General features: G+C 41.5%; 1 protein-coding gene across 2 annotated transcripts; it reads left to right on the top strand.

Annotated features, from left to right (window-relative positions):
• Positions 1 to 1070: 1070 nt before the first annotated feature.
• N4BP1 (NEDD4 binding protein 1) lies at positions 1071 to 19162 on the top strand. Of its 2 annotated transcripts, XM_054640470.2 has the most exons (7): positions 1075 to 1487; positions 3828 to 5587; positions 9878 to 10008; positions 10392 to 10488; positions 11744 to 11851; positions 13364 to 13471; positions 15543 to 19162. In XM_054640470.2, the coding sequence occupies exons 1-7, from the start codon at positions 1245 to 1247 to the stop codon at positions 15871 to 15873; spliced, it is 2778 nt and encodes a 925-aa protein (XP_054496445.2). In that variant the 5' UTR covers positions 1075 to 1244; the 3' UTR covers positions 15874 to 19162. The 2 variants fall into 2 exon arrangements, with proteins under 2 accessions (XP_054496446.2, XP_054496445.2); XM_054640471.2 differs by lacking the exon at positions 13364 to 13471 and having other exon boundaries at positions 1071 to 1487.
• Positions 19163 to 27842: the final 8680 nt, after the last annotated feature.

Genomic DNA, 27842 nt, shown 5'->3' with positions numbered 1-27842 from the left:
TTGTCAGCTCCAGGCACTCAAAAGTCAACAGCAGTCCCAGAGATACGTTTTAAGACCTAATCTTATCCTTCACATCTCTTTACGCCTTGGGGATGGGGTGAGGGGCGCTAAAATGTGTTCTCTATATTTTCCGAGCTATCAGAGCTAAAGATTTGTCCCCTGGCATTAGAAGGGATAAAGCTCGCATTTATTTTTAAATGAAATCCAAGTAGGCAATACCAGAGCTGCCAGTGCCAAGAGTGTGTTACACCAAGGTTTCCCCGCCAGGCGAGCGGGAGCCTCTGGCTGTGGCCGCGGGGCGGGGAGCGGCCCCTCCGTGGGGCTGTGCCAGGCGATAAGGGCGATAAGGGCTGCGGGGAGCGCTCACGTTCTCCCGGGACACACAGACAGGGAGGAGAGGAGTCGAGGGGCGGGGAACGACCGGGAGGCGGGGACGGGGGCCCGGGAGGCGGGGAGAGAGTGCCCGGAGGCGGGGACAGGAGGCCGTGAGGGCTCTGTGCAGTTCCGGGCTCCTCAGCGGCAGAGAATGGAGGCCGAAGGCAATGCAGCTCCTGGAGCGGGTCCTGCGGAGGGTGACAAAGCTGGACAAGGGACTGGAGCATCTCTCTTACGGGGAAGGGCTGTTCAGCCTCGGGAAGAGACGACTGAGAGGGGACCTCATTAATGTGTATAACTATCTAAAGACGGAGTGCCAGGAGGACGGACCAGGCTCTGCTCGGTGGTGAAACTGATGCACAGGAAGTTCTACCTGAATATGAGGAAGAATTTCTTTCCTGTGCAGCGGCTGCGCACTGGAACAGTTGCCCAGACGGGCTGTGCAATGTGGAGGTTCCCCGGGCAGGCCTGGCCGCGGTGCTGTGCCGTGTGCCCTGGGACGGCCCTACCCGGCCAGCCTCAGCACGGCCTGGGCGCGGTGCTGTGCCGTGTGCCCCGGGACAGCACGGCCTGGCCGCGGTGCTGTGCCGTGTGCCCTGGGACGGCCCTGCCCGACCGGGGCGGGCATCCTGACCCACCGTGGCCCCGCCCCGCGGCCCTCAGGGGGCGGCCCGGCCCCGCCTACACCGCGGGGGGGCGGGGCTGGGCGGGGCGGGGCTGGGCGGGGCCAGGCCGCCGGTGCTAACCATGGCGGCGCGGCTGCGGGCGGGCGCTGCCCGGCGCCGTCGCGGGCCGATGACGCGGGCGGTCGGTGCGGCGTTTCCCGGTGTCGCTGTTCCCGGAGCGATGGGATTGTGCGCCCCGCGCTGATGGCGGCTCGCCGGACACCGCACGGCTCCGCGCCGGAGCCCAGGGTGGATGAGTTCACCGTCCCCGCCGAGAAGAGCCGCCTCCTGGAGCGCAGCCAGGACCGCATCGAGGGCTTGTTCGAGGTGCGGCTGGCCGTGCTGGGGGCGCAGGGGGACTGGCGGCCCGCGCTGCAGCCGCCCAACGCCAGCGCCAGGATCTGGGTGCAGCTGGCGGGCTGCACGAAGGCCGTGAGCAGCGCCAAGGTACGGGGGCAGTGGGGCGCTGGGGCCCGCCGGACCGGCACTGCCGGGACCGCGGGTTGGAGGAAGAAAGGGTGGGGAAAAGCCGAGTGCCCCAGAAGGAAACAGAAACGGCACTGCTTTGGCAGGTGGGTGTGTGCCCGGTGCCAGGGAGTCTCCCGCTGTGTTGACACAAGCGCAAGGAATAAAGCGAAACAACTCAGCTCGGAAGAGCGAAGTTCACGGGCACAGCGTTATGAAATAGCCCGGCCCGCAGCTGAGGGGGAGCACCGCTGGGGATGAGCCGAGCTTTGTTTTAAAGCGAGATTAAAATGTTTCGCTTTCCTTCTTCCTCCCGGAGTCAAGAAATTCCTCGGAGTAGTTTGGGCGTTGCCATGTTTTGCCTTACGGACTTCGCTTATTCCGTCGCATTTAGTAGCTCGTTGGCAAAGCTCTCAATAAAGCTTAATGCAGCTATTATTTCCTTCGTATAAAAGTTGTCAGACCTTTCACCAGGCTGGAGCAGATAGTTCTCTTTTCAGCCCAGCTGTGATGAGTTAAGAGAACTGTCTGTGCAGGTTTGTCTCAGAGGGGGCAGCAGTTGCTGTGGAGTGTCTTCAGGCGTGTTAAATGTCTTGCACAACTAAGCTTTGGGGGGAGTTTCTCAGCAGTGATGCTGAAATTGATATTACTCATAATAAGCCTGGCAAGTACAGCTGTTGAATCATGTGATGAGAAGTTTGGTGTGAGCAGTAGCTAGGCTGAAGGTCCCTTTCCAACCCAAACTCTCGATGTATGGGCGTTGGGCGGATATATTCGGAGCACGTGTTTTGTGACTGATTTCAGACAAAAACTTGATTCCTTACCTGTGTCATGCACGTGTTCCTCTACGTGTAATGCACTTCCTTACAATGAACTGTAAGGAAAATACTATGACTATATAGGGGGTTGAATTATTTGACTCTAAAATTTACACTAAATCAATTTGCCTGGGCTCAGAGAATCCAGAAACTGTTACAGGTAGCTGCTCTTCTCCAGGCATCTGCAGCGCAACTTCCTTTTTTTCCAGGAAATTAAATCACAAGAAATAAATAGCACAAGATTTCCGCTTTCTAATTGCTGCTTTTCCTAACAAGATAAAAAAAATGTTTTCTACTCTTAATACTTTAAAGTATGAGAAACTTGATTTCTCTTCTAGGTAGAACAGTTTTCAGACACCGTCTGGAGGAATTCTTGTATAGAAAGTGCAATTGCTTGTGTTCCGCTGAAATGTTTGGTGGTAGAAATTTGTGTTATAATTTATCAGTCGCAGATAATGTATACGTTCTCCATTGCTACTTAGTTAAAAACAAAAGTTCCTAGATTTAGAGTAGCCTTTTCACCAATTATGTTATCTTGTCGCTCTGCGTAAGCAGTCATGTAGGGCGTGGAGAGTAACCCTGTGGGTTTTGCTGCGGAAGCACTTTGTGCTGATACGTTCCTGAGGCAGCCTGCCTTGGTACCCGTGATGATGTAACTCGAGGAGATAGGAAATGGGTTACGTTATTCATTACCTTGTGTTGGTTCTCAGCTCCATTTAAAAAAATTAATGTTTGAGAGTAAATAGACGTGATATACTTGGGATTCTGCAAATACAACAACTGCAGCTTAAAAGCTGTTTTCACTACATTAAAGAATTTTAAGCACAGAAGGAGGCAGTTTGGGAAAAATAATGCTATCTGAAAGAATAAATAGTATACTGTATTCACAGAGTTTTGAACTCTTGACACATTTAAAACAAGGTAGTATAGTGAATTTACCAATTTACCTGTAGTAGCTTACAGGTAGCAGAAATAGTATTGGGTTGGTTGGGTTTTGGGTTGTTTTTTTTTTTTGTGTGTGTGTTTGAAAATCTGGAACTTCAGGAACACAGAAGTATCTGGAGCCTGGTGGCTGCTTGCATGATAAGCCTTAGAAATGCACTTTGAAACTTTTTAGAAGTTCAGGTTTATGGACTAGGTAGAACTCTAGTGAAAGGCATTTATTCACGAAGAGTTCTCTTTGACCAAGGAATAGGTATAGGAAAATAAATCTCTTCTGACAGTCTTTTAAACTGTTTGATCTACAAATTAAGTTACCTGTTACTATACCTGGGTATAAACAAGAGAATATAAAAGAGCTTTCTGTGACATCTATTTAAAAATCATTTTAGATATTGGTGTTTTATTTCTATTGTCCTGTTTACTGGTAGTGTTTACTTTCTGACATGACTTATGCTAAGTTTGCTTTATTTTCTAATGTTTCTGTCCATTACTGACCTAGTAAAAACTAACTGGATATATTGGGATTTCACAACTATTCACTCTGCTCTCTTTCTCCTCTTAGGAGTACATCAAGGGAGTGTGTGAACCTGAGCTGGAAATAAAGGAGTACTACCCAAAGGACATGCACTGCATCTTCGTTGGTGCACAGAGCCTGTTTCTCAACAGCCTTGTTCAGGATACCTGTGCTGATGTAACAGTGCTGGAAATGGGATTGCTCAGTATTAAGGGGGGTGCAGAAGCTGTTGTTATGGCTCAAAGTCATGTGCAGCAGTTTGTGAAGCTTTTTGAGAATAATGAAAGTTTATTAAATGACAATGAATCAGAGATTAAAAAGCAGTTCAGACAATTTGTGGAAGCACATGCAGATAAGTATACAATGGATTTACTGATTTTGCCTAGTGCACTAAAAAGAGAGCTCCTAGCTCTCACCCAAACTGCTGTTTCTGAAGGGAAGACTGATATCATAGATCTCACAGGCTCTGAGAACTCAGAGCAACTTGGACAGAACAGCACCTCCGAAGTCATTTCTGCAAACACAGAAGAAAGGGCAGGTGGGGAGGAAGCAAGAAACAATGCTGACACACCTGTAACTGAGCTTACAAAGCAAATGGACACTGTGTTTTCTGATGCTTCTGAAACAAGATTTGTTCCCATAAAGGACCCTCTGTTAGAGGCAGTGGCCTGTAAAGAGAGGCAGTCATGTAAAAGAAGATCCTCTGATGAGGAGGTAAGGCTCCCTAAAAAGCATTTCTCTTTGGAAAATGATCCACAAGTGAAATCTGCTTTACACAAGAATCCTTCAGACCCTGATGCAGTTATTGATCTGGTTTTGGATAGCTGCATTGAATCAGATGGTCCTACTTACTGCCTTAAAGAAGGTGATGCTCTCTCTGAGGAAATGGAATATAAGATTCTTGTCAACTTTTTCAGAACAATGGGATATTCCCAAAATATTGTAGAAAAGGTTATCGGTATCCTAGGACAATCTGCGGAACCGTTACTATTGCTAGAAGAAATTGAAAAGGAAAATTTGAAGTTTAAAAAAGAACATGAACAGTCGTCTCAAAAGCCTAGAACTCTCAATCTTCCTTTAGGAAATAATGTAAATAATTCACAAAAGCTAGAAGACAAAGGCATTTCTGGGAATAAAAGTCCACTTAAATCCAGTCATACTTCTAAGGAGACAAAAAATGAATATCACCAAGTAAGAGGTGCTCCGGACACACAAGTTGGTGCAGAAGATAAAATGCATAGATTGGTATGCAAATCTTCTTTCCCTCCCAGCAAAAATTCAGTTCTGTGCTATAAACAGAGAGATGTTTGTGGCCCTGGTAAGAATCACAACTCAAGGTTAAGCAGTATAGAAACTGATGGTGGGGTGACTTCCAGCACGGTGCACGCCGGAGCTCTAAAAGATGTTGGCTTTGTAGCCAGAGGGAGCTCAGATGTGCAGCATATCTCAAATAAGAGTAAAAGTGCATTTCAGCAAAAATCTGCAGGGCCCTCAACTGTACAGAACAGCCAGCCTGGTTCTGAGGAGCAGCTGGGACACTGCAGCTCTTCCCAAGCGAGGCCTCTCCACCAGCGCCTTTCCCAGACCTCACATTGTGACCATCCTGTCCCAGACCAGTTACTGTCTTCACAAAAACACCCTTCAAATCCAGACAGAGACACAATGGGACCACATCCAGATCATTCAGTTACTGGAGTTCAAAGATTTTTGGACTCTCTGAAGAAGCCATACAAACTGGAGTTGATAAATGAACCTGGAAAACCATATTTAAAACATATAATTATTGATGGAAGCAATGTTGCAATTTCGTAAGTATTGTTCTTTTCAGCTATCCTTTTATTAACAGTTCACTGAACTTTCAGATGAAATGGGGGCTAAGAGGTGGCAGTGGCATGTGTTAAGGTTTTGCTAGCTAGGTTTTTGTGTGCATGTACACAGTTGTGCCATTTCAAAGTAACCTGATTTGAATCACCAGTGTTCAGCTCAGTGTAACACTTCAGTCAGAAGTAATCTCAGGGCAAGCTTTGCTCTGTTGCAATCAGTGTTACGCATGAAGTTTAATTTGCTTTGCCAGTGCCTAACAACGAGGTTAAATTATTGTTGACTTAAGTGGTTTGGGGGAATTTCTTGTGCTCTCAACATCTTGTAGTCTTAAAGTGGAGGTTCTCATCTAATAGTGACATATTTCTCATCCAACAGCATTGCATATTAGTGCTTGGATCCTGTTATGCTTTTCAAATGTATATATGTATATTTACCAACTATGAATGTGCATTACTGAGGTGCCAATATATCCTTAATGCGCCCCAGTGGATTGGCTGCACACACCCCACACTGGAGTAGGGCATAGTAGCTGGGTGCTATTGACATAGAGTCCCCAAAAAGGTTATTTATAACACCTGGAGCCTTCTACCCAACCAAATGAAAGCTGGTTATGAGACATAAGGGACAGAGCTGCCTCAAAACAGCAGAACCATTGAGATATTCAAATGTCCTACTAAATAATCAATGCTTGGGGGCCTGTTGGTTTGATCATGGAGGTATTCTGCAGCTTCCCTCTGGCTAAATAAAGCCTCACTCGTTTCTTGCATTTCATAAAGTGAAGAGTTGTTTTCAAAATTGCTTTGAATTGTTCTCAGTTTTACTTCTCAGTACCTTGAGAACTACTTCCATGCCTGTGCTGGTTCAGGGTTCTTTTGGCCCCCTTTTTTGATGGGGGTGTGGGTATTAATGCATCACCCACATGCTTAGACTAATGCTGTATGTGTTCCTGAATCAGTGCTTGCCTCAGAAGTCTAGAAAGCTGCAAAACCTGTAGAATATTTTCTTTTGACACGTGCAGCACCTTGATCTGTTGTTATCACATTCTCAGGGTGTCTGTGGAGTAAGAGAATGCCCAGAGTTTACCCTAGCTGCTAACAAGTATTTTTTTTAATTACTTGTTTTATATGCTGAAAACAGGCCTTTTGAGGGCAGACTGCAATATCCAGTTGTTGGATCATTTAAATTCTATTAAAATGTGGAAAAAGCTCAGAATGAAAGAATAATTGAATGGAATTATATCTTCCTAGAATAGTTTGTAAATACTATGTACTTGTGGTGGTGCATCCAATCAGAAACATCAGGTGCCCAAACAAGGTGGGAAACAAAGGGTAAGGAATTGTCCTTTGAAGCCTTGGTAAACTGTTTACCTGAATCATAGCCCAAGGAGGGGCACCATTGTTCCTACTCTTTGGGGAAGAAAGCCCAGGAGTTACTGGGTTGGGTTGTGGCCAGGGGGACCCTTCCTGCTGGCCAAAGTCAGTCATCCTGTGGTCCTGTAGCCAGCAGTGCTGAGTGAGGCCCTGTGAGCTCTCCTGGGGCTCAGCAGCTGTGCCAGCACCTCCCTGGAGTGGGACACTGCTCAGAGCTCCCAAATCCTCACCTTTGTCATACTCAGAGGACTGTTCCTGGTGTCAAAGCTCCCACACTCCCTGAGGTGTGACCCTTGCATGTTGGGAAATGCAAAGGGACTTGCTGGGAGCATTTCACTGACGCTGAGTGGAATTTGTTGATGAGTTCCTTTAGCACAGGGAATTAGGTGTTCACATTGTGTACCTGTGTGTGTGTACTGATCATGGTATGAATGGTACTGCCTCAAATCTACCATTAAGTCATTGTTACAGCTACAGCCAGCCCTATGGAATTGCTTTGTCAATGTCAAAGTGCTCCATGATTAAGTGCTGTTAACCCTTTTGCCCCCTTATCTTGGCATCCATATGCTTTGCACCCTCACCCCCTTCTGCATTCCTGGCTTCTGTGTAAATCCATGCAAACTGATTCTAATTTGATCTTTGTATGCCTTAATCTGTGCAGTAAATAATGAACTTACTCTTCACAAGTTCACAAGAGTCAATGTTGCCTCCAAACTGTGTGAAGCCATATTTTCACAAATTCATATGGCTTTGGCAATACCTTTGACAGTGTTTCTTTAAGTAGCCAAACCACTCATTTGTGACAGTGTTTACTTTAGTCACAAACCAAAGGGAAAGTGTTACATGACCCAGAAGGCAACCCGCTCTTTGCTGCTTTGTGCTGCTTGTGATCATCTTTTGTTTAATTTAGAAAATACCTTTGTAGGGTCTTCACAGGATTTTAAAGAACTGGGACAGGCAAAGGCAGTATTTGCAATGGCATTTGGAGAACAGATGCAGTCTTTGAGATGGATATCTTGAAAAGACCATCTTGCTGTAGTGATTTGCTGTCCCTTCAGGTGTTTATCTAATTCAGTTAAAACACTTCTAATTTAATTTAGTTTAGCAGTGACATATTTTTCATATTATAGCTTACATTAATTTAAATGTTGTTTGATGAAGTTGCTTCTATTTGCATGCTATTTTAAGTTGTAGCAGAGCAGAACTTTGTGGTCATTCAGGACAAATTGGGAGCTGGTTTTCTAAGCTTCAAAACACTTAAAAGCCAGTACACTGTAGTTCAGCCAGCTTGGAGCTCTTAAACAGGAGGATGAACAAGCAGAGAAAGCATAAATTTTGACATGAATATTGAGACCTCTGCATTTCTTGAAGTCTAGTTGAAAACTATTAATTCATTGAAAATACTTAACAAGTTTTGCAATTTATTGAATAGGATGCCTAACTTAAATTATTGGTATGATAACTGCATTTAAAGCTTATGTCCCAGAAGGTATACAAAAAGTAACTCTTCTATGAAAATTGCCTTCTGGTTTTGACTGTTCTTGACACAAAGAATGCTTAATTTTATTAAGGGCAAGTGTGGCATAGTATTTTTTTCCCTCTGGAAATTAGAGGAGTTAGATTTTTTTGCCTTTTGTATTTCAGATATGGCTTATTCATTTTCTGCCTTTCTACATATAGAATTTGTCTCCAAATTCAGAGAACCTTAATAGATTTACATTTTGATAAGCATATTTTTTACAGAATTTACAAAACTGGAAAAGGATAAATGAATGCTACTAGAGGCTGAGTTTCACTGTAAAATATTTCCATGGAAATCCTTTAATGACCATTATGTTGGGAAGATTTCTTGGTAGGTTAAATTAGGGTTTAAAGATAGGATTCTGTTCAAAACTGACAGGGCTTACTATTAGGGTTAATAATAAGCACTTGCCTATTATTTGGGAGACTGGTTTAAAAAGGAATACCCCTTGCTCACTTATTGTTAAAAGTACTTTGTAGTGATTTGACATCTAATTCAAAACATAGATTATACACTATTTTGCAAGAAATGCTTTGGCTGTTCATGCCATCAGTGCTCAATCAGTGTGTCTTTTCTAGGCAATCATATCTTTGTTTTGTCTAAGTGTAGCCTCTATGGAAATGCTGGAGCCTGGTTAGACAGTTAATTGTGCCATGTGTTAAACAGGCAAATAGGGTCACTGGGTTAATTCCAGCTGGGTAGGGCCTCACAAGGTCATCAATTCCAATCTTTGTGTCCCCTCATTTTAGGCAGTTGCTGGTTTTTTGGAAAGTCACTTAAGGGAGTTGTAAAAACAGATAATGTATCTCTTATATCTTTAAATTGAGAAAAAAGATTAATGCCAAAATACAATGTTTTGAAAATATTTCTCCAAAGAAATTTCATTATTTTGCTTCAGAACAATTGTTCAGACTGTTGAAATGAAGAGAGAGTAGGCCCTAGTGGTTATCAGAGAGTTGTTCAGATGTAATCCTTGGTAATCAGTTGAACCAAGGGTGTTCTATTTTCTAGGACTGTATTTGGAACTACTACAATATTGTATTATTACAATTTTAATCTATACTCAGTAGAGTTCAGAAATCATCACGATGGGCCTCTTTTTTAAAGCTAAACCTGCTTCTGATTACTCCATTGTTGTTGTGCCCAGGAAACTGAAAGGAGACTGAGCTGTGAAGTTGCAAAGTGATGTATCTGTTCTTCTGCTGAAGAGCTCTTTCCATTTAGAAGATTGCTTATCTTTAACACCCATCTGCCTTTTCTTTTCCTGAGGCTCTATGTGGGACTTTCAGCTTCACTTAGCAAGGTTTTGTTCCATTTTCTTTGTTTTCCTGGTAGTAAAACCCTAGTGAATTTAATCTCCCTTTTTTTTGTTTCACCCTCAGTCATGGTCTGAGGAAATTCTTCTCCTGTCGAGGAATTGCAATAGCTGTTGACTACTTTTGGAAACGTGGCCACAGAAATATTACTGTGTTTGTTCCACAGTGGAGAACAAGACGTGACCCTTCCATTACAGGTGAGGCACATTTCCTAATGTTTGCTTAATTAAAGCAGACTTTTTCTTTGGGACTTGTGTGAAGAATAAATGGAGAAGGAATGTTTCATCAAATGTTGAGCAGGAGCAGTCTGGCTGCTCAGCATGAGTAATTGGGTTTCCATACTCAGTGTGAGAGACCCTGTAATGCTCTTTAGGCTAGCAGGGGTGCCATCAGTGGAGGCCTTTTTGGGTTGGTTTTTGTTTGCTCTTTAATTTCTAGTGTTGACCTCCTCTTCTCCATTTTTTATATGAGCAATTCTTCACCTATCAATAACATTTCTCTAGCTTAATTGGTACAAAAATAGCCTATCTTCTCTCTGGTAATTTTATCTCAGACTAATTGTCAAATCATGTTTTAACAGAGCAGAATTTCTTAACGCAGCTCGAGGATGTTGGAATATTGTCTTTAACCCCTGCAAGGATGGTTTTAGGAGCAAGAATTGCTGCTCATGATGACAGGTACAGAATATATGTAGTTTTAAAGTCTTTTTGAACATCTGACTAATGGTTGTAAAAGCTCAATATTTCATGAGCAGTTCTGTTAGCTTGTTCTGCGACCTTTCTAGACAGAGCTATGCATCCAACTTAAGACTGAGTTTTACATCTGTTACATTATTTCACTGTTGTAGGAAACAATATTATGTATTCAGAACGTCATGGAGAACTACAAATTTTCATGGCAATTAAAAAAAAAAAGCTGTCTGAAGAAATTAATCCTCCAGTAATGTTTTTATGCTTTTCCATTCTATCCCTGAACTTCCTTTTATTCTTGGGGCATAAATCAGCTGCTGATCAGAGAGTATTTAGCTCCATTTCTTTCTTAATGCCATGTTGGCACACAGACCTTGCTGTGTCTTTGGAGCACTGTATTTGTAACAATGCATAAGCCAGTGAACCTCCAAGTTAATTTGACCAGCAAAGATCAACTTTAAAATGTGGGGATCATCTGTCAGTGAACGAGACACAGTAAGCTTTAGGAGTCTGTGGGAGTTTCCTAGTACTTCATTAATGTTTTATTTATACCCAGCCTTTCATAAGAAATGCTCTGGCAGTGCAGTTGAGATTACTGTGGAAATAAGTGGTATAATAACATATTTGCACTTTTGTTAAAAGCATGCACTTTTCTTTAAAAGGACACCATCCATTATCTTGTGGATAAAATTGATTCAAATGGCAAAAAATGTATTTTCAGAGACATTATAAAAGATAGCAAACATTTTTTTCTTAATAAATCAGTAGTTGCGTTGTCATTGTTTAACAAAAGAGTTTTTAAAAAATGTTGACAGAACAAACCACTAACATGCAGAGCACTGACTTGCAGAACACAGACATTAATGCTAAGCAAAAAAGTGTATGTCAATGAGTTTGTGTTGGATTGTGTAATAAATACTGTACTGCATAAAGCATGCCATTTACCTGTGCAAATATTTAGGTCATGGGTTTTGAGGGCTTTTGCTTGTGTGGGTTTGTTTGTTTGGGTTTTGAATGGGGAAGAAAACATCCCATGAAGACTCTGCTGCACTGAATAAGTGCATGCTACCCAAAACGTTGTAAGTTTAAGGTGGGTAAAAACAGAGTCATTTCCTGGTAATCAGGGTGCTTGTTTTCATGCAAATAGATTACTTTGGGATGATGAAATGTTTCATTTTTTAAGTCTTTGGATTGTTCTCAGCAAAACAAACTATCTTAGTAATCATTGAAATTAATTTTACAGATTTTTGTTACACCTTGCTGCTAAAACTGGAGGTGTTATTGTGACTAATGATAACTTCAGAGAATTTGTGACAGAATCATTTGCCTGGAGAGAAATTATTCAAAAAAGGTAATTACTGAATTTCTGTGAAGTCTTAAAAGGATGTCTGTCCTTGCAGTTGTATGCATTCTACCTACATGTGGGATTTTGTTATCTTTAATTAATCTGTCATGCAATTCTGGTAGATCCAAATAAAGTACTCTGTGACTCACTGTGGTGATTCATGGCCTTACAGTCATGTGTTGAGTAGTCTAATGTCCTTGTTATTCATATATTCTGTCATGTATGAGTGTTAATTGTTCTCATAAGCAGGAGTTTGGTGTAACAGCACGTGTGTCACTTCTGAAGGTCAGTGTTGGATCTTGTTTGAGCAGTCCACTTTCACAGCCTCTCTTGTCTGAAAGCTCATTTTTTTTAGGGAGACATCATAGCTGATGAGGATGTAATGTCACTTTTAATTATTCAGAATCAATCACTCTTTACTCAAGTGGGACAGATTGTCACAGCTAAACAGAATGAACACTTGCAGCATATCCATGCAGCCATTTCCCTGCAAGTGTTTTTCTTTGGGTTTAGATGAGTTCACTTAGTTATCAAATATTCCCTACTTCATCTTGTGGACTTGTTTCTGCTTGTTTCTTCTTGTTTGTTGCGTTTGGGTGTTTGGGATTTTTTTTCCAGTTTCAATTTAATCAGGTTATTTTACTGCTGAGGTGTGATCTTCTGTTAGTAAAATTCCCCACTAATCCCTCAGTGTCCCTGACATTTTCTGAGGGTACATCTGTTACAGCGGCTGGGGTCAATATAGCTCTAATGAAATAAGGAACTAAAAACTTGCCCTGCATTCTCACAATTTAGCTGTGAGACCATGGAGTTGATGCTGGCTAATCATGTAGGTTTTTACGTCATTTCTTGAGTGAATTCTACCTGAGTCAGGTTCTGTTCTTCCACAGAACTTTAGCAAGAGTGCTTGGTGTGGGCATCTTGAGTCTGTGGTTTTTTAAGAGCTTATGTTAACATCTGCTATTAGTTTTACTTCTGGGGAAATTCCACTGTACCAAATCTTCTCCTTGCAGACAAATTTCACTTGAACTGGGTTTGTTTGGGGTTTTTTTAATACAGATTTCTACCTGTCCCAAAGTGATTCCAGAAAAAAAGTTTTGTGTCTTAACTGTAAGCATTTAATGCTATATTTGCTAGTTGTGTGGCTTTCTGCTAACACAGGCATTTCAGCTACATGACTGAAGATCCTTGCAAGGAAAAGGAGTTAGAACAATCAAAAAATCTCTGATCACCTAGCAAATTCCACCATAGTCTTGTTGCAAATCTTCAGTCATAAAACAGTAGCTGTAAAAAAAGGGGGGGGGGGGGGAAACTGTGTTCTGTGGTGTAATAGGGAGAGTTCACACCTCTCATGGAATTATTTTGACAGGGAATGCTGGTTGTGTCTTAGCTGGGTTTACTAATTAGTCTTCAGGGACTCCTGATGTGGTGTCTACTCTAAGGAAATTCATCCTGTGCTACAAAGGTGAAGGACAACAAGGGTAAAATACCTTGTTATTTAAAAGAACTCTCTTGCAGGTTGCTCCAGTACACTTTTGCTGGTGACATATTTATGGTTCCTGATGATCCTTTGGGAAGAAATGGACCCAGATTAGATGACTTCCTTCGAAGTGAAGGCTGTTCTAGGTACAAACACTGTTTTCACTTTTGTTTGACGCAGTTATTTCACTTTTGAAATAAACTGTTCTCCTGCTTCACTCACACACCTGTAAAGCACAGTAAATTAAGCAGGAACACTGTAGCACGTAGCAGTTTAACAAAAAAAAAATAACCAAAACACATTTTTCCTGTTACTTCAGTTCATTCAGAAACTGCTGGTGACATTTGTCTCTTACTGAGATTTCTCTGAGAACTGAGATAAGTATGACAAAAGCTTCTTCTGAAACTTGACTCTGGTGGCTTTCATGCACGGGTGTGTTAACAGCACCCAGAGGTGCCAGAGGTGTGGGTGTGTGGTGTTAATTACTCTGATGTTATCTAGGACACCTTGGTTGGTCACTTCTTCATAGTGGGACAATAGGTGCTACAAACACTCAGGTTTTCTGTCACGGGGAGACACTTCACCTCATGGCTGAGGGTACTTTACTGCTGTCAAAACAATTTTTGAGGCATTGTTATTAAATCTGTTTGTATTTGAGTAACAGTTATAAATGTTAATCAACATAAATTGTTCGTTTAAGATTAATGTACTTTTTAAATGTGCACGTATTCAAAATATGAATTTGCTTTGCATGAACTGCCAAGATTTGAGGATTAATTTGCTCTTTTTCAAAAGAAAACAATATTCTCTTCTTTCACCAGTTTAGGAATTAGAAATGCTAAGAATTCTGAGGAGTAGTGAGAGGGCTTTTAAAAACAAATGAGGTAACTTAAAAATTGTCAATAGAAAAGGCAAGCTATTCTTAAGGATTAATACAAAGAATGAGCAAGAATCTCATCTATTGTAAACATTTGAGGAAAGTAGAACATTGTTATACCATAGATTACAAGCTGATTTGAAAATAAGTGTATTCACATTAAAAAAGCAAGTGCAGTGCTAGAACTCCAGAAGGAAATGCTGAGTATTCAAGCTCTTGTACAAAACCTTTGAGATGTTACTTGGAACACTGTGTTTTACCTGCCTGTGTCTGAGAGAAATAAAATGAAAACAGAGTGTTCTGAGGTAGGTGAGTGTGTTGATTGTAGAAATGGAGTCTTTTGAGAAGACCACAGAAGAGCTTGGTTTCATATCTGTAAATTTGGAACTGTAACTATGTTTGGGTGTTCGTTTTGGGGTTGGGCTGGGGGGGGGGGGGAAGGGGGACGACCAGGAAGAACAGAGAAAAGCTGCCAGTAAAAAAGAGTTAATTTTGTTCCTTCCCTGTGACTTTTCTACATGATTTAAATGATGCAGAAAGCATAAATGGCACCAGGAACAAGATCAGAAACTGGCAGAATCTTCAGCAATTAGAAAACCTTTCCACACTGAGTAACTGGAGGTGGCATAACCCAAATGCTTTTAAAGTAGAGCTCTGTAATTTAGGTGCTGTTTCCCTTGGTGGTAGGAAACTAGACTGTAAGATGAGTTCCACTTCACATTTCTCTGGTATCTGCTGGCATCTGAAGTAGACTGACCTTTATATTTTGTAGTGCTAGCAGTGCATAGAGTAGCATAACTTTTTAAAGTCTGAAATGAAATTGCAATAATTAAGAGTATTCAAATCATGAGACTGCTAAAACAACTTCATTGCCCTATTAAGGATACCATACAAGGGAAACAAGGCCTGGTCCAAATATGAGCACAGCTCAGTCCAGAGCAAAAGTACATGAGGAATAGTCTCATGAAGCACTCTTGGAACTGGTCTGTCAGCATTTTCACATGCTCCCTGTCAGTGTACATGTATTCAATGTATCTTTTTATCTATACCTTCATAAAATTTTCTGTAATCTGACAAGTAAAGGACTCACAGCATACTGAGCCTATTCCTGGGTGATATTAATGTTAGCTGTGCCAGATTCATATTGAGAACTGTTACACCCCCTGTTTTGTTTCACTTTGAAAGAATGCTTGTCATTTGATTCCAGTCAGTAACTGGCTGAGCAGCAGGGATGTTTAAGTTATACACATTCGTCTTTTCTCTCTCACGTACAGAGAGAACTGCAGCTAGAATGTCCTTTAGCTTAATTAATTAATTAAAATTTTTATTTTGTTCCACAGAGATTCCTGGTCAACACACACGGCTTTACAGAGCAGTGGACAATATTCTTCTGAGACACCCTCTTTCCTCCCCAAAGTGAGCAGTAGCAGTCAACAGCCTGGGGGCAGAGTGTATGATGATCGTTCATCCCCATTGCTTCCATGGGAAGAAAACACAGAGCCTGGTCCAGCAATTCCACCACAGAGATCTCCCTCTGAAACAGCCCAGCTAAGAGAAGCCCTGATCAAAATTTTTCCTGACTATGATCAAAGGCAGAAGATTGATCAAATACTATCTAATCATCCATTCATGAGAGATCTTAATGCTCTGTCTGCCATGGTGCTTGACTGAATGCTTCCACAACTTTTATATCACAACTGCTCTGACTAATGATTATCAATGTGAAGAAAAATGTCGCTCTTTTATGTTACTTTGTGAATATTAAAAACCTAATTTTATTTGTATAAACAAAGATATTTTTGTGTATGTTCTGTAGCTAATAGATGCCAGGTTTTGGTAAATTAAAAACTGCTGCTACTACAGATTTTTAGTAATATTTTCTGTGGGAAAAAAAAAAAAGTCTTCTGCTTCACTGGAATTGCTTGTTAAAGCAGTGGCAGTACTCCCTTTTGAGCAGGGTGTTAGTGCTTTTTACAGAGCCCTTTTCCTGGAAGGCAGAATTCCGGTCGTTTGGAGGCCCGCGCGTGGGAGCAGCTGCCAGCAGGTGGCGGCTGTGGGTCCGTGAGGAGCCCCGGGAAGGGCGTGAAAATCCAAGAAAATCCAAGAAAATCCATTTGCTCCTTCGGGCTGGGAGTGCTGTGCGTGGTAGTTAGAAGAGAAAGCGAAAATTCACAGCTCTCATCAGGAGAAGGTGTTCTGAATTCTTTAAAAGTTCTGAAATCTACACTTGTTTTTGACTATCAGTATTCTTTCAGGATAGTTTTAATATCTTTAACAATTGCACTGATTCTTTGTCTGTTCTAAGTGTGAATGGGGTGATGCTAACAGAATGAGACACTGTCTGTATAGAAATGGCTTTTTTGTGCAGAACTACAGCTGTAGTCAGCTCCACCCCTTTAGATCTGTTCTGGGATCTATCCCAAAAAGTAAGGGGCAAAAAGGAAGATAATTTATAAAAGCTGACCAATAGGACCACTTTCTAGAGCAGAGCAAAGTTAAGATTGTCTGTATCTCTGTACACGCTTAAGTCTGTTACTCCTTCCTTTTAACCAGTCTCTGGTGCCAAGTATTCATGTGAGTAAAATCTAATTAGGCTGTAAAGACAACTTGGGCTCCAGAGCCTACATTCAACTTCTGATGTACTGAGCCTTACCCTAAAGAATTAGTGGCTTTCTCTCCAGTTCCATGGGGTCTGAAATCACTCTTTGTTTATATGCAAAAGAACTGAAATATACTTGGGGAATTGGGGATTTTGAAAGACTGTTTGAAAGACTTTTTTGCATGGCCCTTTCACATTTTGTGAAGTCAAACAGGAGGCAGTCTTGCTCTTCCCTGAACACAAGCAACCTGAAAGAGAATTGCAGCAAGAACAAAAAAGTTTTAGGAGCAGTAGTTACAACTTCTCAAAAATACAGGTGGTGATGAAGAGAGGCCTTTAATGTTTCTGCATCCGAATAGACAAATCTAAATTATTCTTTATTCTGTATAAGTGAGTGGGAGATTTGCTATTGAGGTGGGCAGAGTCCTTCTGACCAGTACATGTTTGCCAAGAACTAGTTTTTACCTGTGAAGTGTTATGTAATCTCTGAGTTCTAACCCCATAAAAACTTAGGCAAGTTCTTAAAGCCTGTTTCACTGACTATAGTTGGTATAATTTTAATAAATAGTAAGAGAATAATCACCAGCTCCCTCACACTGCCTGGGGGGCCTGTGTACATGTGTGAACATGCTCCTTGAAGAACTTGTCTTCTTTTCATTAGGTATATCCCTGATTGCATACGTTGTTTCCACTTTATAGGTGCTATTGTGGGGATATAAATATATTGTAATCTTTATTTCATAGAGAATTTCTTCATGGAGTTTGGAAGGGACCCACAAGGATCATCCAGTTCAACTCCTGGCCCCCCTCACTTCAACATTCCCAGCCCATGCCTGAGAGCATTGTCCAAATACTTCTCGAGTTCTGTCAGGCTTGGGGCTGTGCCCACTTCCCTGGGGAGGCTGTTCAGTGCCCAAGCACCCTCTGGGTGAAGAGCTCTTTCCTTGTCTAACCTAAATCCCCCAAGTCAGCTTCAAGCCTCAAGTCCTGTCACGAGAGCAAAGAGATTGGTTCTCTTTCTCCTTTCTCTGTTTCTTTCTCCAAAGTCTGTTTCTGAAGCATGCCTCGTGCTATTCAACCTTGGTTGCTGCAAAAACTCAGCGAGAAGCAGCGTTTGGAGTGGAAAATACCAGGGACTTTCCCTTACGTGTGAGTGACCTGGCATTTCCCCTCCCTCCCTCCCTTTAAAGGGGTAAAGTCCTGAGACTGATTCCTGGTGTGGGGCCAAGTGCAGGATTTCTGTGACAAATACAACAGTTTACTGTCAAAAGGAGTGTTTTCTCTTACATCTTAAGAGCATGTAATGTAAACAATTTCATTGCAGTTGTCAACAAGCAAAGTTCAGATGAGTCCCAGTAGTCGGTGCTAGTGCTGCTGCTTTCCTTCCTGTCTCAGTGCCTTTTTGGGGTAGCTCGTGTTTTGGAAGAGCATTTCTGAACCAGAGAGAGAGTGCCTGTGAAAGTTCCATGACAAACAGTGACTCACAGTGTCTTTCTAATGCTGGCAGTGTTTCCTTCTGTTTTGCAAGCTTGCAGGCTATGTTTGATATGAATGCCTTTCCTGCTAGAATTCTGTGTAGCTGCATTAAGTGCTATTTTTAAATCTGGGGCTGGATTATGTTCTGGATGGCTCTGTTTTATTGGAAAGGAGTAGCTCTGCTATAATTCATTTATAAGACCTGTTATTTTCACAAATACAGTTTAGAATAATAATGACTTTGCAGATTCTGAGACCTAATCTGTCTGGTATTTGGAGGAGTCTGGTTATATAAGCAGGTGTTTCTCTGATGTGTTCAGTTTCTCTATTTTATCGCAGAATGGAAACCCAAGTGCCTTTCAACAGTGTAACTCGTGGTGTTCAGACTAGCCTTCCTAGCCTTCCTGACTGCTACTGTTTGTGCTCAATTTTGTACATAAATCTACCAGTTTTGTATATGTTGGTATGTAACTGTGCACACAGTGGAAATACTGCAGTGCTCAAGTAGATGGTGTTGATGATAACTTTTAAAAAACAGATGGATTTTAGATTTGTACATTTTTTACCTATGTATTGTATGCATTTATGTTTAGAATGTGGTTCCATTGCACTGTTCAAACTCTGCTGAGGTGCATATGACAACCCCAAGTTTTTCCTGTCTGCCTTGTGGCTCACCAAGTTCTGTCAGATTGCATTATATAATTTTAAATGGCTAATTCAAAGGAAGCATTTTTTTAAGAAGAAACTGGGTTTGAATGCACTGGATCCCCTTTTCAGTCTCCACTTGAGTATTTTTAACTGTTTCAGGAATGATATTTTAAGTGTACATAAGAGAAATAAAATATTACATATTTTTAATTAAACAGAAACAACAGTCCAAAGACATCAGAATTCTGAAATATATTAATTGAGTTTTATTTTATTATCATTTTTCACTGTGATTCAAATCCAAAGTCAAGTATAATTTTTCTCCCTGGTTGCTAATTGAGCATGTGATATTCAAAGTATTGAGTCTTAGTATTGATAATTTTAAGATAAATCTTTACTGAGCAAAATATTAAGAGTCTACTCATCAAAAATAAAAGGCTGGTTTGCACGTGTTTTATACAGAAACACACGCCCTTCTCAGTAAGAAGGTGAATCCAAGGCGGGCGCTCCAGCTGTCGGGGTTGTGCGGTGCCCGGCCGGGTGTCCCGCGGGGACAGGAGGGGACGCGAGGGGACACGAGGGGACACGAGGGGACGGGAGGGGACACGAGGGGACACGAGGGGACGGGAGGGGACACGAGGGGACGGGAGGTGGCGCCGCCGGCCCGCGCCTCGCCCGCCCCGCCTGGGGAGAGCCGGGCCCCGCCTGAGGGCAGCGCTGGTTCCGGACTGTGGCATCCCGGTGCTTTCCCGGTGTCCTCGCTGCTGCTGCTGCTGCGGGTAGGCTCCGTCTGCCTCTCGGCTCAGGGACCGTGCTCTGCTTTGCTGGTGGTTTATGTTTGACAGGCACATGAAATTGGTGGTAATATATTTACCTTTGATACGAGCTCCTTGAAATCAGAAGTGCGGCCAGAAGTCTGCTGTTTGAACAATTCTGATTGCCGGGAGTTTCAGATATCGGTGCATGAGAAATTATATTCTTACATAAAAATTAAAAAAAAAAAAATTTAAAAATTTAAAAAAAAAGAAGAAGAAAGAAAAGATTCAGAAGTATTGCATTAAAAATCAGAGACAGCATCAGAGAGGGCAGAGCTTGCTGCCGGGCATTGCTGAGGGGCAGAGCAGGAGCCAGAGGCCGGAGCCGCCCTTTGCTGGGGCAGTGACCTGGAGCACACAGCCCTGGGCCAGACTGGAGGCACTGGCAGGGAGATTCCTCCTCCTTTTTCTGAGGAGCATCCCTGCAACCCAAACTCAAACACACCCAGCTCAACGAGGGGTTTTGCAGACACGGAAATTGGGAATATCTAAAAGGCAGAGCGTGAATGTCTGGGATTATTTTCTGTGAGGAGAAGGAGGAGGTACACTGTGGTTTATAAATACTTTGTGTGGGAGGTCTTCACAGCAGAGGGCCTTGAATTAAAGAGGCACATCAGAGTCTTTTGCCAGATCTACTGGCAGAACACCAAGAATATGGATAAGGGCATTCTTGACATTCTGAAGTGAAGGGGCATTAAAATAGTAATATTTGGCATTCATTGGGAATAAATTAATGTTTTCTGTCATAGTTGTAGCTGTCCAAGGATTCTCTACATTAGGCAAACAGAACTTGCCATATTTTAACTTTTAACCAAATTTTTATTCTCTTAGCCTGTGTGCCTATCAGCTGCTCACACCTAATCTAAAGAGAAGTTTCCTGGGCTGAATATAACTTATTGTGAAACAAATACCATCAACACACAACCTCCTAGTGTCCAAACTTGTTTCCCTTCCAGACTTGAGCCAGAAACAGACTTTTGAGTAAATGAATAAGAAGATAACACTAGAAATTAAACAGTTTAAGACGAGGATCATGGTGATCAGGGTGATCATGAAATTAATTTGCAGAGTCTCTATCAACTCAGTGTGTGCACATGATTATTTTTTTGTATAAAACCCTTCAATGTGTTGATTTTGAATAAAAATTATTTAGGGCTCTGATTCATAAGCAGTAGACATTGTAGTGGCCTAAAATGGTGTTGGGGTGGTTGCAGGAGGTTGACTGCAGCTGCCCTTGCTGGTGCTGTGTGCTGGTTTCTCTGCTGTCACAGCTGGCACAGTGGTTTAAACTCTGGTGGGTCATGAGTCTGAGCCCTCTGTTCTCTGCTGTCAACAAAAATGCAGAGAAGATAAAGATATAGTAGCTAGATTGTTATCCTTTGTTTTACAGCATCCACCAAAGCCCTACTTTGTAAATGGAAATCAAATTAAGCTTTCCAATATTACAGCAGCTATGAGTCTTCCAAATGATGATGGATTGAAATAATTCATGAAAAAGCCCATGATATCTCATCTATCCCATCTGGTGGATTTAGTCTCAGGGCCTTTCAGGGACATTATTCAAATGTTTCTGGTAGGAGGTGAATGTAATTGCTGCTTGAGGAGCTATTTGGGAAGGGAGGCTATGATTTCTTTTAATATAATATTTAATTATATACAAATAATAAAGCAGCTTAAGTAAGTTTGTAATGTTTCTGTAAAATTATTATAACCCTTTCTTTCTTTCCTCACTGGTGGGCTCTTGCTTGTCTTTTATTTGTCTCATAATGCACCAATGGTGAGTGATGCATTGTGAAAAGGATTTAATGGGACTCTGCCTTAAATTGAAGTATCTGATCAGTGTTTAGTCAGTGCTGCAGGGGCAGAGACAGAAATAGTCTGCTTCTTTTTTCCCCCGACTAAGGTATATGTGACACCTTCTTCTTAGGACTGCTGTTCAGCTGTGGTGGTTATGGATTAAATACTAGTGCTGCATGCAGATATTCTCTTTCTCCCATAAAATAAGGGGTAAGTGTACATTGAAAAAGTTTCACTAGCATGATATCTCCCAATGCTGTAAACATACAGAAACACAGGCAAGAGGAACTCAGCTAAATTAAAACAGGCAGGCCAGTGGGCAAGGAGGAGCCTTGTTTGGTATCAAACAAACAGAGGCTGTGTGCTCTTGTGACACAATAAAGTCAATAGTCCTACACCCTGCTATGAAAGTGGGGCTTTTTCTAAGTATGAAAAATTGAAGTTATGAACATTGGTTTCCAGTTTCTTGCTGGGTGAAACAAGCACAAAATCTGTCCATTAGAATCTTGTTTCAGGCTATCTCATGGTTAGTGAATGCAAGAGGGCTGATCAGATATCAATGTGCAGAAGGGTGGGAAATATGATCAGAAACATTCAGAGCCTCTGAAACCCACTGGGTGGGTGTAGGGAACGAGTTCTATACCACGAGTAAAAATCTGACAGTCTGTTTGAAAACTGTGTTTGTATTCAGAGAAGACTGTGAGTTGTAACAACTTATTAAAGTACCACAGGCAGTGTTACTGTCTCACTGCACAGACTGCAGCTGTGAAAGGGCTGGGCATTGAGTCATATCCTACTGTAAAGTACCAGTTCAACAGGCATTAAATTTTACACTTTCTAACTTTTGATCTGAATTAAGAGCCTTTCTGAGAGTTCTGTGTTCTACTGAGTGATTTCACATTCTGGGCTACTGAACAGTCTTGGAAACAGGTGCCCATTTTCTGTTAAGTGTATCTTGGTAGAAATAAGGTGTATGTATGTATATGTGCGTATGTATAGGGCACACACCGTGGTGGCTGCAGCCTTCTCTGTGTTCCTTTTTAACCAGGTTGCTCCCTGAAGCTCTCAGCAAACACCATATTGAAGAGATCTGTGATGGCCCACTCCCCCTGGACTCCCAAAGCAAGTCTCTACAGACGAGGTAATTAGCTCCCAGGTGAACAGAATAGATACTGGAATGAAGGGTAACTTATATTATGGAAACACCTGACAGAGCCATCTGATTTAAGGTTCTTCTACACCACATGATCTGCAAATCCACAGTAAAAGAGAGTCATGATTTGGGGGTTTTTCTTGTTTTAACAGGGCAGGTTTAATTCCAGAAGGTACTCAGAGCTCATGACTCTTAGGGGCCTAAGGATACAGAAAGGAACTCTGTGGCATTTTCAGAAACACATAGGTACATAAAACTTCTGAAGGACCACAGTGCTTCAGGTGAAGTGTTACTTCAGCACTTAAGCACTTACATTTTTGAAAAGCTCATATTTTGTCTGCATAGAATATCACTAAAATGTGATATCCCCAGAAAGGAAATCAGATGTAGATTTGCAGTGGGAGGTAAATGTATTTTAGATCCTATGCCATTAGCACCATCTGGAGCAGTGTGTCATATGCCACAGGAAATGCACAACTGCAGCCACGTGGCTGTGCAGCATTTCCATGTAAACTGCCCCAAAAGTGGCTACAGTTTATTGCAAGATCCATAAAGGGGGGAAAACACCAGTCAAACTGTGGACTTGCTAAGCTGGGTGCAGCTCCAGTTCTGATCATTGCTTCCATGAAGCTGGAAAGGGTCTCAGGAGAGAGGCTTAAGGCTAGAGGTATAAACATGAAGCAGCTGCAAGGGAATGAGCAGTTGGAATTTTGGAGTATGTGGGAAGGCTGCACTGGTTTCATTACAATTGTTGGTGCAGGCAGAGATTGTGTTTAGAGGGTCCATCCTGTGTTTGGTGTTTAAACAAAGGAGCACCTAAGAAAGTTGTGAGTCCTGAGGTACTGAGCATCAGGACCAGTAGTTGTCACTTGCTGGCATTAAAGGCAGTGAGCTCAGGATCTTGGTGCAGAGACCAACCTTGAAATGCTTTCATAGGAACTTCAGTGTGCATCAAAGTGTCTGCTTTTGTCCAAAACCTGGCACAGGATGTTACTTTTCCAAAGCAGAAAGTGCATTTTCATCTGAAGTACTCCAGAGCCATTCTGAATGTCTTTGGCACATTAAATGTGTTGATGCTTTGATCTCACATTAATGTGAAGTCAGAATCCTCTTGGCCTGCAAGGGACCTTGTCAAAAAGCTCTATCTCCCCCTCTCTCATGAGGTTTTTTTACTGGTGGTTTCCAGGCTCATAGTTCATCCTCCATCATAACTCGTGCACCTGCTGTTCAGTACAACAGTTAGCATAAATGTTTACATTGCTTACTTGAAGCACTGGTACACAAGCAGGTTTTTTGGTGGATTTTTTTGAGTTTCTGGTTTTGTTTTGTTTGGGGTTTTTTTTTAATATATAGAATGGTTAGGGTTGGAAGGGCCACAAAGATCATCCACTTCCAGCCCTCTGCCATGGATGGGAATCCCTTCCATTAGAATAAGCTGTTGTGGGTTTAAAATACAAAACCAGCAAGCAACAGAACCCTTGCATAAAAGTGAGGGAATGTGGAAATACAGCTTGAGAGCAGGACTGAGAGCATTGCTCAGCTTGTGACAGGAGTGGATGTGTTAGCCACAGTAGCCATAAGCCTTGGCAAAGGAAAGCAGAGCCCTGAGGAAGGAGTGCAGAAGCCAATGGTGTGCTTGGTATGATGTGCTTAGCGTGCAGGAGCCATGCAGGACCCTACACGCCTGCACGGGTCTGTGGGAGGCTTGGATTAAGCAATGTAACTTAGTTACATAAATGTTATGGCTGTGCTATTTTTAGCTACACCTGAAAAGGTACAAAAACTGAGCTGTGTGGATCAATAAATGGCTTCATGCATGCAAAGATCATGGATGGAGCCCCTGTCTCCTCAATCACCAGCAGGGGAGCAGCCATGGTGCCTGACAGTGCTGTTAATCTGCCGGGCCGGCCAGGGGGAGGTAAGCTTCTTACAAGTGTTTGTCTCCTCAGGAATTCCCCTCTGCTTAACCAGTGATAAAGAGATGATGGTCCATTTAACCATAAAGGCCTCTCTACCAGCTGCCTCTGTATTTATTAGCACAGATTCTATAACACGAGAATAATTTATAGTACAATGCCATATCTTATTACACAAGTGTTTGGTGATATTTTCTGTTTCTTGTGAATTGTTAAATATGAGGCAGCCATGCAGAAATGCTTGGATGTGTGAAGGTAGTGAGGCATTTAATTAAGTTGCAAGAGCCAATGCACTCACAAATGGAATATTGAACATGCCACTTATTTCATTCATGGAACAAAATTGCTTGTGGATCTGAAAATGAAAAGACTTGCAGGCAGGCATGTTTCTCTGAATTCTAGAGGTATCATAAGTGGTCTACAGTGTGGGTTTAATTTGTACATGCCCTAAAGTGGGGGTTTGTTTGTTAACTAGTTTAATAAAGCGAATCCTTCTAGAAAATCCACTCTTGACTTTGCTTCAGCTGGACCAAAAAAATGCAAATCTCTTCCTTTCTCTTTGCAATGAAAGTATGCTATACATAAAAAAAAAAAAAAATTGTTTGAGCTTGCTTTTTGGGTGGGCACATCTTTTTTGGTGGAAGGTGTATTTTGGAGAAAGTAGGTTTGGGATTTTTTGGGGGGGTGCTTTCTGTTATCATGGTGGGGAGTTTCTTTGAGAGAGAAGAGACTCTTAGTTATTCCTGTTGCCTAGAAAAGTGCCATGTGTGGGGTTTGAGTTCACACAAACTGGGTTAATCTGGGACTGCCATAAGGGGCATATGGTCTCACAGGGAGCATATGGTGTGGAAGAACTCATCCATTGTAGTGCCCCAGAACCTTCCCAGCTGGTTTGTCCATGGGGTAACTGAAGTGTTCACTGGGGGAAACTGCACATTACCTGGGGAGGCAGGATCAGATTTCATTATTTGAGCCAGGATGCACAGTTCCCATTGTAATCTATTTACTGGAACTGTTTTCCCTCAAAAAATAGCTCAGGAATTAAAGAAAAATCTTGGCACAGGGACCATCTTTGGAAATAATCCATGTAAGAGTGAAATTGCTATTTAGGAAGCTTATAGCCTCATGAATTTCATTAACAATGTCTATTAAATACTCTAAAATTATACTTGAATATCATAGACCATCTTCCCGGTTCCACAGATGTTATTCAGCTGACCTTAACAGGATTACTTGTTTGTGCTTGTTTGGTTTTTTTAGAGTTTGGAGAAAATTGTCTCCATGGCTGAATTTTTCCACTAAATGTATTATTGAAGAGGCTGATGATGTTTGCTGTGATTGTGTACATTAGCTCTGTTTGGCCCATTGTTTGCCTGCTCAATGGCAAACATAAGGTTTTCAATAAGAAAATAGAATAGAATTTTATTTGTAGAATCAAGACAGCAATCTAAAGATCCATGGTTTTTCAGTGCTTGTAAAGTTCTAAGCATAAACACAAATTACTTGGATATTTTTTGTCCCCATCTGCAGTAACTTACATCTCTTCAAATGCTTATGCAGAGTCCTTGAATAGTGATGTATCTATGTAAACAAATTGCAGCGTGGCCTTAGAGATCCTACTGTATTGGCAGATTTTATAGCTGTATATATGCAAATTAGGATTCAATACTCCACACAAACAGAGTAACTGTGAAAATCTACTGTTATTGAAGCAAAAATAAGGCTCCAAGCTTGTGTGGCAGACCCCAAGATAATTTTCCAGAAGACTCTTTTGATAAGAGGTGTAGAAGAAAATGAATTCCTCATGTGTAGGTATGAGAATTTGGATATGAAAATTCTTGTTTCCATGAATATGAATATTAGTGGGGGCCTTTTAATTTTCTTTGGCTTTATCAGTACTCATGTTCCTTACATGCTCTGCAGTGAATGCTTTTGTGAATTCTAAGCATTTTTAGTAAAAGATCTTAAATTTATTTTATTGTCCCTGCTGTTACATTTGGTTAACAACTAGTGCAAGGTAGGGCCTAAATTTGCTTACTAAGGCAATATAACCCCAGATCAATTTGAGTCAGAAAGGACCTCAGGACATTACCTAGTCCAGGCTCTCATGGAAAGGAAGTTAAAGTTAGTGCAGCAAAACTTGTGTTGAGAAGTGTGACATGTTTCCCTGCAGGAACAATTAAACCACAGCAAGTTTGCATGTTGTTTTTCTGTGTGTACATTAGTTGGTACACAGAATTGCAGACACAAAACATCTCTCATATATTTTGTGGGAAGGAAATCATCTTCCTCTGTAGCATTTCAATTTCATCTGGCATTTTCAGAACAGCCAGGATGTGTAAAACGGGGAGATCACACACATAGAAAATCTGCATGTCAGTGTAGGAGCCTCAACATTCCAGTCTTTTGGCAACAGAAAACCCTGCCAAGGAAAACTAGCTAGATACCTAAGCAGAACAAGTCAACAGGAAATAGCCCATGAAAAGGTTTCCAGCAGAAAGCCATTGGGGTTTCTTAGCAGAGTGAGTACAAATTTCACAGATTATATGCTTGTTTAGTCATCAAGGTAAATCTGGGGAAGACAAGATCTCTTAACACTAACACAATTAGCAAATGGTATGGAATTGATCAATGTTCTGTGTGTTACCATTTTGCTCTTAACTCTGACTTTTTTAGATGTTCTTTGCCTGTTGAAGTGCACTACATTTGTTAATTAACTCCATCTGCTGGAAGTCTGGTCTGGCAGTTTAATAATATAATGAGTTGCTTTATTTAAAAATTGTGCTTGAATGTGCTACTGTTGGTCAAAACAAAGAGAATTTAAGGTGAATATATCTTGGAAATATCCTCATTGTGCAAGTGATGTCAACATATCTTAACCTATTTTATCTATAGTTCTCCACATTTGAGATTTATAGGAAATGGTGTGCCATGCATTCATTATGCAAAACATTAAATTTAACAGAATAATCTTGATCACACCAGCTTTTCTATGTAGATCATGTTAAGAAGTATAAATAATCCCACTGAAAGCATGAACGGGCTTGAATTTTGCAGCTTTGAAGAGTAATTGTTAATATTGAATCCCAAGCAAATTTCTGACTTATTTTTAACTCTGGCTTCTTCATTACATGTACTTAATTGTAAATCAGAAGTACATTTTTAAATACTTAATGTTTACTATTCAAGAAATCCCTGTGCCTGCTCCTGCAGAAGCCACGAGTATTCTACCATGT

Source organism: Agelaius phoeniceus, chromosome 12 (assembly GCF_051311805.1).
Source record: "Agelaius phoeniceus isolate bAgePho1 chromosome 12, bAgePho1.hap1, whole genome shotgun sequence".
In the NCBI taxonomy this organism is placed as follows: domain Eukaryota; kingdom Metazoa; phylum Chordata; class Aves; order Passeriformes; family Icteridae; genus Agelaius; species Agelaius phoeniceus.
The sequence above is the reverse complement of the archived record's forward strand: the minus strand, read 5'-3'. Positions and strand labels throughout refer to the sequence as shown.

Bases quoted from the DNA above. Each gene is read 5' to 3' on its own strand.
- N4BP1 (XM_054640470.2), top strand. From the start codon at position 1,245: ATGGCGGCTCGCCGGACACCGCACGGCTCCGCGCCGGAGCCCAGGGTG. The intron at 10,009-10,391 runs GTGAGGCACATT...ATGTTTTAACAG, and splicing joins ACGTGACCCTTCCATTACAG to AGCAGAATTTCTTAACGCAG. The intron at 10,489-11,743 runs GTACAGAATATA...TTAATTTTACAG, and splicing joins ATTGCTGCTCATGATGACAG to ATTTTTGTTACACCTTGCTG.